This window comes from Agelaius tricolor, unplaced genomic scaffold (genome assembly GCF_023055355.1).
Source record: "Agelaius tricolor isolate 1412-34295 unplaced genomic scaffold, bAgeTri1.0.p SCAF_6, whole genome shotgun sequence".
In the NCBI taxonomy this organism is placed as follows: domain Eukaryota; kingdom Metazoa; phylum Chordata; class Aves; order Passeriformes; family Icteridae; genus Agelaius; species Agelaius tricolor.
This window is the reverse complement of record NW_027269266.1, coordinates 2,988,419-3,001,820: the sequence shown is the minus strand read 5'-3', so window position 1 is coordinate 3,001,820 and position 13,402 is coordinate 2,988,419. Positions and strand designations below refer to the sequence as shown.

The window sequence follows — 13,402 nt, the reverse complement described above, 5'->3', positions numbered from 1 at the left end:
TGGCAAACTTGCTTACAATAAAAATGCTCAGTTTGAAAATAATGCAGTAGAATACATCCTTTCCCCAAAATAAATATTCAATCTATAATGAAAGTCTTTCTTTTCAGTGGGGATCCTTGGGACTATATTCACAGTGTGGATGACTTTCCTTCCAATGTTGAATTTAGGGTAATATTTTTAAAACACAGGAGTATCTTGTTCCAGAAACTTCTATGCTATTTAAGTTACCAAGAGACTTTTCAGTCAACTACAATAGGTTTTGGCTCAGATGTTAATGCAGAAGAATTACTGCGTGTTTCTTTGCTCAGCAGTCCAAATGACAAAATAGAATAAAAAAGAATTTAAAAAAAGCTCAATTTTCTTTTGGAAGCTGCTGGTTGATGGAATTAAATACTTAAAGTAACATCAACCTTTAATGCATTTTATCCAGAATAACAGTCATTGATTCAGAGGAAACATACACAGCTGAAGGAGGAGTTGTTCTGCAGTTGCAAGAATCACAAATTCCCATAAGTTATCACTTGCTCCTGTTTCCATGAGTGGTTTTTATATACAGCTGTACACAGGGAGTGAAGCTTTTTCTTATGTCTGGGTGGGTCTCTGAGCAACCTGGTCTAGTGGAAGGTGTCCCTGTCCATGGCAGGGGCTTGGAGTGAGATGATCTTTAAGGTCCCTTCCACAGAATTCACAGAATGACCAGGCTGGAAGCCAACTTCAAGATCATCAAGTCCAACCCAGCCCCAACACCTCAACTAAACCCTGGCACCCAGTGCCACATCCAGGCTTTGTTAAACGCACCCAGGGATGGGGACTCCACCACCTCCCCGGGCAGCCATTCCAGAACTTTATCACTCTTTCTGTGAAAAACTTTTTCCTGATATCCAACCTAAACTTCCCTTGGTGCAGCTTGATACTGTGTCCTCCAAACCTAAACCCGCCCTTCCAACCTAAACCTGACCAAAAATAGAACAATGAGAAAAACACTTGCAAGTGAATTATTTACATACCTCTTGCTCCTTCTGCAGTAATTCCATAGCTTCCCGAAATTTCCTTTCCTTTGCCTCGGTTTCAGCAATGGTGGCCTTGTTCTGGTCCTCATATGCCATTGTTACTACAGCCAGAATCAAGTTGACTAGATAAAATGAGCCCAGAAAGATGACCATCATGAAGAAGACTACATACACCTTCCCAGAAGCTCTGAGGGTCTGCAAGCAACACACCCCAGAGATAAACATTACCACAAAAAGCACCAGGTAGGCTTTCAATGTGCACTGAGTTTCCTAGACACAATGCTTCAGGAAGCTTAAATGAAATTATAAATTTCTTTGCTGTTCTTCCCTGTCTTCCTCCCTCCTCTGATACCCTCACATTGCAAATCCCATGAAGGCAATGGAGGAGGCATTTTTACATTTTTGAAGGACAGTACAGAACCCTTTTAGGACTTTTTTCCAAGAGTAGGGTGAAAGAGCTGGGAAGCCCTTCAGCATCCCTTTTCTAGGAGTTACTGGCAGAAGGAAGGACCATGAGCCTACCAGGGGCATGCCTGGGAAGAGCACACCATAAACTCTGGACATTCCCCACAAGTAAGGGTGAGAAGAAAGGAATGATGGGAGCAGTTATGTAGATTAAGTTATTCCATATAAGGTGATGTTATGAACCCTGCTTTCTGATTGTGTCTTGTGTTCTATATAAGGTATGGTTTCTGTTTCTCTTTGTTCTTTGGTTCCCTGCCCTCTATATAAGTTAGTTTTTGCCTCCTTTCATGGTCTCCTGGAGTTGCTCCCTACACTGTACAGCTTATGTTTCTGTTGTTCATTTATTGTTAGCATGCCTTTTATTTTCCCTTATTAAACTTTGATTTTTGAGCACTCCTGTTGTACCTGTCCCTATTTTAGTTACTGCCACGCTCCCACCTGACCCTGTTGTGGGATTGCACCCACCATCAGCAATGAGGGTTCATCCAACAGCACCCTCACAGATTGTACATCCCATTGAGACAATCAAGGAGGCATTGTTACATTTTTGAAGCACAGTATAGAACTCTTTCAGGACTTTCTTCCAAGAGCAGGGCGAAAGAGCTGGGAAGCACTTCAGCATCCCTTTTCCAGGAGTCACAGCCAGAAGGGAAGATGTGGGCTCAATGACCTGCAGCTATTGCTTTTATTTGAGGTTTCTTGTCCTCTCTACACATTTTCTGCTTCAACCAATGAAGATCAGTTCTGAGCCATGCACAAAACTGGTACCTGTTGGTACAGACGCTCCCAGTAGTCCTGGGTCATCAGGCGGAATAAGGAGAGAAAAGCCCAGCCAAATGTATCAAAACTGGTGAAACCATAATCAGGATTTGGCCCAATTCTACAGCATTTATAGCCAGGAGGACAGTCCCTAGAATTAATAACAAAAAGTGGAGCTCTTATAAATGTGCAGATTTCAAGGAAAACTTCAGCTTTATGTAAGAGCTCTGATTATGTTTCAGCTCTGCAGTTCATTAGAGTGCAAAACAATTTTCTACTCCAGGTAGTATTGGCTGGAAGGAGGGATGGAAAAAGCAGCACCCACAATCCAGAAACAAAGGAAGAAGACAGGCTGGAGTAGATCACCAATCCAGGACAGCCCCCTCATCACCAACCCTCATCCCCTGCCCCTTGCTGCAAAGCAGCCACATCTCCCTCTCTGCCCAAACCTGCCCTCCAAAATTCTTTTTTTGTTTTTCCAGTTTAATGCCCATGAGCCTTCACAGAGAGGAGTGTCTGTCTTGTGCTATACCTCAGATCTTTGACATTTTCAGTTCTCTCACACATCCATGGGAAAAAGGAAGACAACACTTCAGGAAAGTCTAAAAGACTAATTAGATCTGAATAAGCCAAGTGCAAGTCCATACTTCATTCCCTACAAGAATTAAATTATCTGACTACTATACTTTATTTTCTGTGTTCCTGTTTCTGCATTCAAGGAAAGCTTAGAATTTCTGCTTTTGTCTCACATGACTGAGCAAATATAGGAGCACTGAGGCAGAGAAAACTTCCAAGGAAGAAATAATCTTAAGTCACTCACCCAGCACCATGACCACACAGCAAAATATCCACAGTACCATTTTTCCTAGCAAAGTCATCTATTTAGAAAAAAAGGGAAAAAAATTAAACCCAGAGCACTTTCTAGCCTGAATCCTCTATCATTTAATATTAGTAGTGATGAGTAACCGGTGACCTGTAAGAGTGAGAGCACAGGTTTCCCATGCTCACATTAACTGCACCAGATTGCAGGATGCCCTGGCCTCATTTATAAACATGAATATGTGTATGCATGAATTTCAGACTGAAGGCACTCCTTTAATGCAGAATGTTTACAGTTATTATCACTTTGGCTATGTCTGTATAAAGAAAATGAAGAATTGGAAGATGTAGGCTCAAATGCAGTCACAGAATCCAGGAGTGGTTCAGGTTGGAAGGGAGTGTAAAACTCATCTCATTCCAATCCCCTGCCATGGGCAGGGACACCTTCCACTATCCCAGGCTGCTCCAAGCCCTGTCCAACCTGGGCTGGGACACTCCCAGGGATCCAGGGGCAGCCACAGCTGCTCTGGGCACCCTGTGCCAGGACCTCAGCACTCTCTGAATAAAGAATTTCTCCCTAACATGTAATAGAAATGTTTAACCCATCCAATATTTGCTAAAATATTTGCCAATATTTTGCTAAAATATTTTCCAGTATTTTTAAATGTTGGCACAAACTGGCAGAGTTCTGGCCTGTAGCAATTATCCCTCTCCAAGAATGTGTGCAAACACTGTTAGGAGTAGAACAGACCAGTTCTGTTTCCAATGAACAATAAAAAAGTCCAATTCTGAGGGGGAAGAAAGAATATTTGGTTGTGTGAATATCCACCACTGCAGAACCTAAAGGCAGCTCCTAGCCCTGCTTATCTGAGAAATGCAGATTTATCCATTAGGATGCTGGAGCTGTGCCCTTTTTGAACTCTTCCCCCTTTCTCTTAGCATTACTTACTCTGTTATCAGCAGAATGAAAGTAAAAGCTTTAGCTAATAGCCAATTATCTCCATTAAGGTGTGGATTTATTATCCCAGATGTAAGGGAGGTCTCACATGTCCCTGGTGCTTCTCAAGCCTCTCCTGTGCTCATCAGATAAGTCAGCATGATTCAGAGCCACCAGGAACCTTTGATATCAGCTCTGCCATACCATGTAAATACCCCATAAAGGAATTAATCCCTATCTGGGCTACTTTCCACTGGCATTTTGCTCAGCTCTCCTCCTGAAAACTGAAAAAAAAAGTTTTTTAAAAAAGATTCGGTGATTGAATCACAATAACATTTAGTTCTCCATGTGGGAGATGGGAACTTCCCACAAGATCAGGAAGAAAGCAGTCCATAAAAATAAATAAAAATAGTTCTATAGAAAACTGGGCTTATAGGGCTGTACATCCTAAATCCTATAAGAAAGTCATCTACCAAGCATTAAACCTGTCTAGGCTCTCCAATTCCTTTTGGCATAGGGTTTGAACAACACAAAGGTTGTGAAGCAGCACAGATTTTGTATTTCTTGAGCTCTGTTCTCTCCATCCCATTGCCTTTGTACAGCTTCAATGTTCTGCATATACTAAAATATAGATCCTTTTTCTTCTTGTTCTTCAATGCTAAAATCAGCATTTTCAGCCCAACTTTGTCACATCCATGGTCTCTGCTGTGGTGTTCTCATCACTGATTGATTCCTGCTCAAGTTTGCTTTCAATTATGATTTTTACAGCATTCTGTGCATGTAAATTACTTGGTTTTTATGTGTGGTCTTTTAGTAGGAACAAGGAAAAAAAAAAGGTTTTCCACAAAAATCTTTTCTACACTTTCTTCCCCTGGAATGTGAAGTTTTTGAAGAAATCCTGTCTGAACAAATCTCCCACAGAGAGTGTGGACAAACAGCAATTCTGGGTGACTTTTCATGTATTTTCAGAGTTCTCCTGGGAAAACTCTTCCTGTACAACTGCTGCTGTGTCTGAACTCAGTGGGAGAGATTTTCTTCAGTGATGAAGCTTTCTTCATATTTCTGGCACAGACATTGATTATTTTGAGTCTGGTTTTTTTCACATATATTGAGTCTTCTCCTTTAACACAAGGGTTTGCTTTGCTATTCTGAATGGCATCTTACAGGTGTTCCTCTGAGAATGCTCTGAGGCATTTTCAGATCTCTGCTCCATGGTTCCATCACCAGCCTCAGCCAAGGTGTAAACATGAAACATATGTATTGTAGATATCTTATATAAGACATAAAATAAGATATATTTGATGTCAAAAAGTAAGTAATTTGACTTTTCAACAAATTCCTCTGTTTTAAGCTGAGGAGCAGTTCTCACTGAGCAGGAAAATGAAGATACATGGGCTCTTCAGCCTGTAGTAAAAGGTGAACTTTGGGGAATTACAACAGAGAATGGGCTAATGCATGTTTCAGTTATTGTCATATCATTCAGGGAAACAGATCTGGATGTTACTGAAAAATCTGGGAGTGCTTTTTCTTATAATGAAGGGAAGGAGCGCATTCCTGGATGCCTGCAAGCTGCTCTGGCAATCAGAAGGCCATTATCAGGTAGTTACTCATCAAAACATCAATCAAAACATCCTAATTCACAGCAGTGATTATACATGTGTGCATAGGTGTCTATAGCATCATCTAAAGAAGAATTAGGGGGAAAAATTACCTGAATCATTCATAAACTTTTCATAACTTTCCCATGTTTTATTACAACACTCTGTAGTGTTCCTGATACACTTTTGCCTGAGATTGCCCTTAAAAAGTTGGAGGCCTATGAGGGCAAAAACACTCAGGCAGAAAACAGTCAGGATCATCACATCAGCAAGCTTCTTAACAGACTGGATAAGTGCCCCTACAATGATCTTGAGCCCTAAAAAAACAATATAAAAAGGAAAAACAGGATGAAAAACTGAGATTCAAATATCATACTTGATTAGAGTTAAAACAATGCATAAAAGCCAAAGGATAAGAATTACAGGATAATATGTGGCAAATATATTTGCTATACAACTATATTTAGGGTGAGAGCAACTAATATGAGAGAAATATTTTTTTCCTCCTTTCTTTGACCCTACAATTTTAAAATGTTCCTTTAATCTCTGAAGAATATTCATGCAAAGGTGACAAATGAGAAAGTGTCTAGTTTTCTTTATCCATGAAAAGTAATATGCATAATTCAAATTATACTTCCAACACTGGAAATTTCTGAAGATTATATCCAATCTGAACTTCTCCTGACATGGATTGATGATGTAAAATCATTAGTGGTAAAGACCCTTCAATATGCAGAATTATTTCTGTGGAACCACAACACACACATCAGCTAAAAGCACATTCTGTAAAACTGACATTATAAACTCTGAACAGTATCTATAAAAGCATAATGAAAACAAACTATATTCAGTATTCTTTCTAACATTTGATTCATTCTGACTGGGACAGATGAACTGAAACATTTTTTGTGTGCACAAATTCAGCTGTGTCTGCAATTTATGAAAGACACGGGAAAAAAAATAAAGGCAAAAGCCAAAATTTTGAATGAAGCAAAGAATGAGTTGTAAGGAGAAGAAAGTACTCAGCAAGTAAGATTTCTTACCTGGGACTACTGAAATGGTTTTTAAAGCCCTGAGAACCCTGAAAGTCCTGAGGACTGACACATTGCCCCGTTCATTGAATGCTCCCACATACCTGGAAAGAGCAGATGTGAAATGCCAAGTGCTTGAACAGAGTTAACAGGGCAGTCATTTACAGTGGTCATTCTTGGGTGTCCATCTGTCCAAGCATTTTTTAAGCATTAAAAAGCTACATATCAAGGATTTGTCTGAAGACTTATAAAAGAGAAATGCATTTCTTCATTATTAGTTTCCCTCTGAGGTGGCTCATGGCTTGTGCACAGCTGCTGCTTTTGTGTGAGCATCTTTAGACATCACTCATTTAAAATACAAAGGTACCACTCAATATTATGAATTTACAAATGCTGGCTGAGCTGTTTTAATCTCCCTTCTGTAGCTGCATTTAACCAGTATATAGAAGTTTGCTAATTACCAGAAAATCAGGCTTTAACTACAATTTTTAGAGATGGAGCTGTAATTTAATCCACTATCCTGATGTCCATACCCATCACCCTAGCTGCAAAATTGTACTTTCATTCATGGGGTCAGCAAGTCTGTATTTATACCCAGCTCTTTCATTTCACCAGTCTCAACACATCCCTTCACAGATACCCACCACTGGGAATATCTTGCTCTGCACAACTCTGTTCCTTTCTTGAAAGACTAAAACATTATTGTAATACAGGGAGTGCTAAACGAGGGGAAAAGTCAATGTTTTAGACAGTTTCAGGTGCAATTAGGAGCCATGGGCTGGTTTTTAAACCACAGACAGCCTTTTGCACCACAGCAATGAGAATTTCTAGCACAGAGAGACGAGGCAGGTAATCCATATTTTATTTGTTCCCACTTACGCCATGACAATAACGGAGAAATCCAACCAGTTCCAGGGATCCCGGAGGAAAGTGAATTCATTTAGACAGAATCCTGTTGCCAATATTTTTATCAATGATTCAAAAGTGTAAATGCCAGTGAAAGTAAATCTAAGGAGGGAAGAAAAGAGCCAAATGGAAAGAGCAGTGTTAGCACTCAACAGAAGAGGCACAGTCAGACTATTTAATGTCTGGGCCAGCAAACTGAGACAATGCTGGAGAGAACAAACAGATTTCTGATGGATTTCACTGTATTCCATCAGTATCTGGTTCACATGGAGCTGGAGACAGTAGCTGACTGCAACCTGGACATGACTGTTAGTGTGCAACCCATGACACACTTTTTGACATTCAACAATTTTTTCCAAATTCTTTCATGTGAGGCCCCATAATTTCAGAAACACTAGACTCCCAGTTATTAGCTAAAGTGAAGATCCAAATTTCTATCTTCCTCCAGTTTCAAGTGGCCAAGTGAACGTGTGATGTGTTGTGTTATTTCCTTTGGGCACACAGCAACCATTTCTGTGTAGAATATTTAAAACACTTAGAGGAATACAAGAGTAGAGGGTTTTCAATTTAAGATGGCAATTTTTCTTATTAATGGAAAATTATCAGTAAAAGCTCTTCTGGACTTAACTGAGTGCACTTATAATTTCAAGGAGGCAGCAATATCCCTACAGAATTCAAAAGGCTTTCATTTGGTAGTCAGCAAATGCACTAAGAAATTATATGGATGTAATGCTTCCCTTTTTATTTGGAAAGAAGTATTCTGAAATTATTCTTGAAATGCATTTGAATGGTAGCTGATGTCAACAGCAGATACAACTCTGATCCAACCTTTAACTCTCTCATAGGCAGAGAAGCACCTCAGCATCTTCTGGTGTTTTAATACCATGCAGAGCCTTGTTCCTGCTTGCATGACAGTTTGCCACTCCAAGCTGTTTCAGTGTCATTTAACATGATATAGTAAAAAAATACTCTTAAACATGTTTTTAATGCGAAGTATTTGGGAATCTTCTCCTTCATGTTAAGTGTTAGAATCATCAGTATTTATATTCTAGAGTTTTTGCCAAAGTGAAAAAGTGACAGCTGAAATAGTCTCTAAAAAAGCCCCAACACCAACAAATCCATGGCATTATACATTTCAAGACTGACTGAAAAACATGGATTTATTGTAATTTAACATTGCAGGTGTTGGCAGCACTGAAGATAAAAGCTTTCCATTCTAACAGCAGGCCAAGTTCTTCTGACAGAACATTTTATTAGAGCAAAACTCAGTACTTCAATATAATTAGCCAGAATTTTGAAAGACAGCAACTCCCATGTGCTCAATCAGCATCAGTAACAACAGGAAATACATCTTGATAGAGAGAAAATAATTACTGAGTAACTTCAGAAAGTGGGAAAACTGGAGAAGAACAGACATGAAGCCAGTTCAACAGTGGAACTTATTCTGCACTTACTCTCTCCTATAACATCAAAATTATTGTATATATTTGGCTTAAAGACAAAACTACTTCCTCAAATAAAATCTAAATTAAAAAAACCCCTTAAGACAAGCAACTTTCCTTTTAAATCTCCCACAAATTGTCTTGAGTGAAAGTGTAAAGTCTCAATAACTCAGTACAACTACATAAATAAAAGATATACGTACCCACAGATACTTACTCAACATATGTGTTCCATGAAGGTGATGAAGACTTAGATGACTCAGACAGAGCCATGAATACACAATTAGTTATAATGGTGCACATGATAAACCAGGTGAACAATGTAAGTCATGGGAGTGAAGGCAAAGAATACGACACGGATTCAGAAATGTAACTCAACATTGCATCAGTCACTGCCTGATATTATCTGGCTTTTTGTTTAAAGCACTTCTAAGAACAGCATGCACAGGTATTCAGTGATTTTGAGCCATGCTAGATGGCAACACACTACTGCTGTTATCCAGGGATTTCTGTATTGGTTAAAGATCTGCTGCTCTAAGCGTTTCCAGCCTGGAAAAAGGACCCTCAACCACTTTAGGATTGGATGGAAGGATGCAATTTTAGTTTCCTTTTTTGGCATACAAGTTAAACACTTGCTCAAATCACACAGGTGGAGCCCACACCTACCTCTGACCTGGCAGAGCTCTTCTCTTCCAAAGGACAGCATGAAATCTGACAGTGTGATTGCAGGAGTCTCAAACAACTCTAGATCACAGAATCACAGGATATGCTGAGTTTGAAGGGACCCATCAGGATCATCAAGGCCAAGTCCTGGTCCTTTTCAGGACATCCCAAGAGTCACACCACGTGCTTGAGAGCATTGCTTCAGTGCTTCTTTAACTCTGTCAGGCTGGTGCTGTGACCACTGCCCTGGGGAGCCTGTTCAGTGCCCAGCCACCCCTGGTGAAGAACCTTTTCCTAATATCCAACCTAAACCTCCTCTAGCTTGGCTCCAGCTGTTTCCTCAAGTCCTATCACTGGTCACCAAAGCAAAGAAGTCAGGCTGTGCCCCTCCACTGCCCCTCACGAGGAAGTTGAAGACCAGAATGAGTCTTCAACTCTTCAATCTCCTCTTCTCCAGGCTGAACAGACCAAGTTCAGCCACTCCTCATGTGGCTTCCCCTCCAGACCATTCACCATCTCCACTGCCCTCCTTTGGATGCTCTCTGATAGATTAATGGGGTTTTTATATTGTGATGCCCATGTTTAGCCAGCTCCAGGGGCTCCCCAGGTGCTGTTGGGGACCTGCTGGCCCAGAGAACAGGAGCTTGGGCAGCTGCCTCATATGTGGACACCTAAGCTCAAGCACATGACTCTGGAGCTGGATCTCATGCCTTGTTGTACCACACACATGGGCAATCCATAGGGTAGAGGAGTATGGGAAACAGATCCATCTTTGCCATTATCCATCCTCTCCATTCCCACAAAAAAAAAAAAAAAAAATAAAATCCTGGCTTTAGCTCTAGGCCTGGTCCAGCTGTTAGAAGGAGCAGAGCCGCTCATGGAAATGCCAATGTCAGCCAAATTCCACCCAGAGAAAGCCCCAGATGAGAGGCATTGCTGCTCCAGGGATGTCTGCACATTGCTGTGATGACAACCTCAAGCCATTGGAGTTACCTCACACCACAGATGGCTGGAAATCTGAAATCCACACAGGGACATCACAGACTCCACTCTGGGTCTGGTTCAGTCTCAGGTGTCCTTCCCCAGTGCCAAACTGGAGTATTACTTGTGATTCCCACCCCCTAAATTTGATATATGAGGTGGGATCTATATTACCTTTATATTCCCAAGGCATTCCCTGCAGCAGCATGTTGGAAATATTTACTTTCATATACCACGTGTACACTTTTTGAATCTTATTTCCCAGAGAAACTAAGTTTAAACTAAGTTTTTATTTTTTCTGTGTGTTTTCCTGTGTATGCTTGCCTAACTCAGCCTTTTCTCTCAAAACTGGCCAATGGTTGATCAGCTTTGGCACATGAGTTGAATTTAATTCCCACATTTGGGTAAGCAGAAGATGAAAAAGAGGATAGAGATCTTATCAATCTTCTCACTGGGAAAGGCTTCAGGATGAGATACTTGTTTATGACACATCACGAAATCAATATCAGAGCTCAAAACATAAATCTGTAGAAAATCAGGCTTAATAAGCCAAATACTCACAAAACTTATTTCTAAGTATTACAAAAACACCAAAATCACCTACTAATAGCTAATAATAATCACCTAGTGATATCTAAGGTGATTCATAATTAGAATCTAGCTGCAGTGAGGAGAAGACCTCAGTCAACTCAGACTAACTCAATCTGTAAAATACAAAAGCACAGGATTATGTAGGGTTTTATAATCAAAAAGAGTGAATAAAGCCAATAAAAGGATATGAATGTACTAAAATTTTAATTGCTCTTCTTCGTATTGGGTGGAAGGGACTGAAGATCCACAGGGCACGTGTAGCAGTAAATCTGTAGATTGTTTTCTGCTTGTTTAGCACTATGAAAACCTTTCAAAAATAAACAAACAAGAATTTGTCAGGAAGTTGAACACAAAACTTATTTTTGTCCTGTTGTGTCAGTCTTGAGCAAGAGCTTGAATTTCACTTTAGCCTGGTTAACTGGAAAGGCCAAATACATTTGCTATCCTTTCATCAGAAACTTCAACTCTCAGGCTGCAAATTATTCCTTAGCATAAATTTCCTTTTTCAACCTTGTGATTTGCAAAGAGCTGTGCACAAAACTACTCTTGCTAATGATTATTCTCTTAAAATAGAACAAAACCCTCATTGAGTCAAGATATACAAGAGGTGCAAGGAAGAACTGCAGCCTTTTTCATTATTATCTATTGTTGACAGTGATCCTCTAGCTCCTGGACTGTAGAAATTAGTTCAGTGTTTAACATCATCTCAAGCAAAAAGCGTAATTCCCAATGGATTAGTTTCCATTTCTCTTTTTTTCCATTTCTCTTTGTTATTGAAAATCATATTCTTCAGTATGTCACAACTGGAATATGGAGCTTGAGTCAGGAGGTTGTAAGGATTCATCAGCAATTGTTTTAAAATAATCTTTATGCTTAAGTATAATTTATTATTTGCACAAAAGCATTGAGATGGAGTGAAACGCATTGTTCAAAACTATGGAATTTACGAAAATGTACATAATTACGTATAAAATTACTGTAGTTTCTAATTATTTTAATTTCTTTCTCAACCCCCCTTTTCTTCCTTTGTCTAGTTTATTTTTTCTGCTTCTACTCTATTAATTGATTTCATGTTATTTCATTCTTAAAATTTAAAGTTAAGCTTTTTTTAAAAAAGATTACAGCACATCACTCAGCTGCGCCAACTGCATGCGTTGTTTAACCTAGAATGGGATGAAAATTTGTATAAAGGGATGTAAGCAGAACTCTTTGACAGATTGCCCACAGAAACTTTTGGCAATGCAATAAATTAAATTAAATTAAATTAAATTAATTAAAAATAAAATCCAAGTATTTTGGTTGGCTCTAACCTTATGATCTTTGTAGTATGGGTCGACATCCTCCAGTGGTTCCCCAATGAGCTCTGGAGGAGGATTTCCATAGAGAGCTGGCAACTTCTGGAAAGCTTTGAGGTCAAGCTGAGGACGATCCTTCTCCTCAGGTTTCTGCTCTGTGGTATTTTTTGGACATTTCTTTTTGGCAGCAATTCTCTTTTTGATGGCTGTCAAGGATTCCTGAGTGAACCTGCGGAAGTTGTTGGTACCAGGCACCAAGAATTCAGCCATTTTTCATGCTTCTCTTCCTGTCACTAATTCTGTCCAAACAATAGAAACAGGTAGAAAGGAAGTCAAGTAAGTCCAAAAGAGGCAAGTTATGGAAATGAAACAACTGTTTGCCCATGCATGGCTAAGAACATCAACTTTCTAAGCCATCAGCTTCTACAAAGGAAAATAAAAAGAAGAAAATATATGATAAATACCTTTTTCAGTGACATGTCTTGTCAGGTTTTTTTTTAATTATATGCACAGATAGGATGTGAGAAAACCTCTATAAACTTAAGAGTGTATTATGCTAAATGCTCTTGAGCTGCTCAGAAAAAAAAACAAACCCTACTCTTCTGGTTCAGCCTAATATTTGGAAATGGGACACTAAAACCCATCAAACTGCAACATCAAACATGTGGAAGTTGTCAGCAACAAGAGGATCAATTATTAAATTAACTGATGAAGATTGGAATACTGAGATGGAAAGTCCATCCTGGTGGAGCCAGCACAGGAATGAGCAGCATCCAATAGGATTTAATTTGTGACCCACAGAGCACAGGAATGCTTGATCTGACAAAGTTTATATTTTATGCCTTCCTCTCCGAACAAAAATATTGAGAATAAGCTAGAAAAACACTTTGCATTTTTAATTAAGA

The 13,402-nt window shown here is 39.5% G+C and overlaps 1 protein-coding gene across 1 annotated transcript in view; it reads right to left on the bottom strand.

Moving 5' to 3' along the window:
* LOC139591329 (sodium channel protein type 5 subunit alpha-like) overlaps positions 1-12,767 on the bottom strand; it is a 33,506-nt gene extending 20,739 nt beyond the window's left edge. Inside the window, exons 1-9 of the mRNA XM_071429892.1 lie at positions 12,513-12,767; positions 11,395-11,509; positions 9,185-9,293; positions 7,499-7,627; positions 6,632-6,723; positions 5,702-5,905; positions 3,055-3,112; positions 2,244-2,385; positions 1,008-1,205 (exon numbers count right to left, since the gene is read on the bottom strand). Coding sequence (XP_071285993.1) covers positions 1,008-1,205; positions 2,244-2,385; positions 3,055-3,112; positions 5,702-5,905; positions 6,632-6,723; positions 7,499-7,627; positions 9,185-9,293; positions 11,395-11,509; positions 12,513-12,767 — 1,302 coding nt within the window. The remainder of the gene's footprint in view (positions 1-1,007; positions 1,206-2,243; positions 2,386-3,054; positions 3,113-5,701; positions 5,906-6,631; positions 6,724-7,498; positions 7,628-9,184; positions 9,294-11,394; positions 11,510-12,512) is intronic.
* Positions 12,768-13,402: the final 635 nt, after the last annotated feature.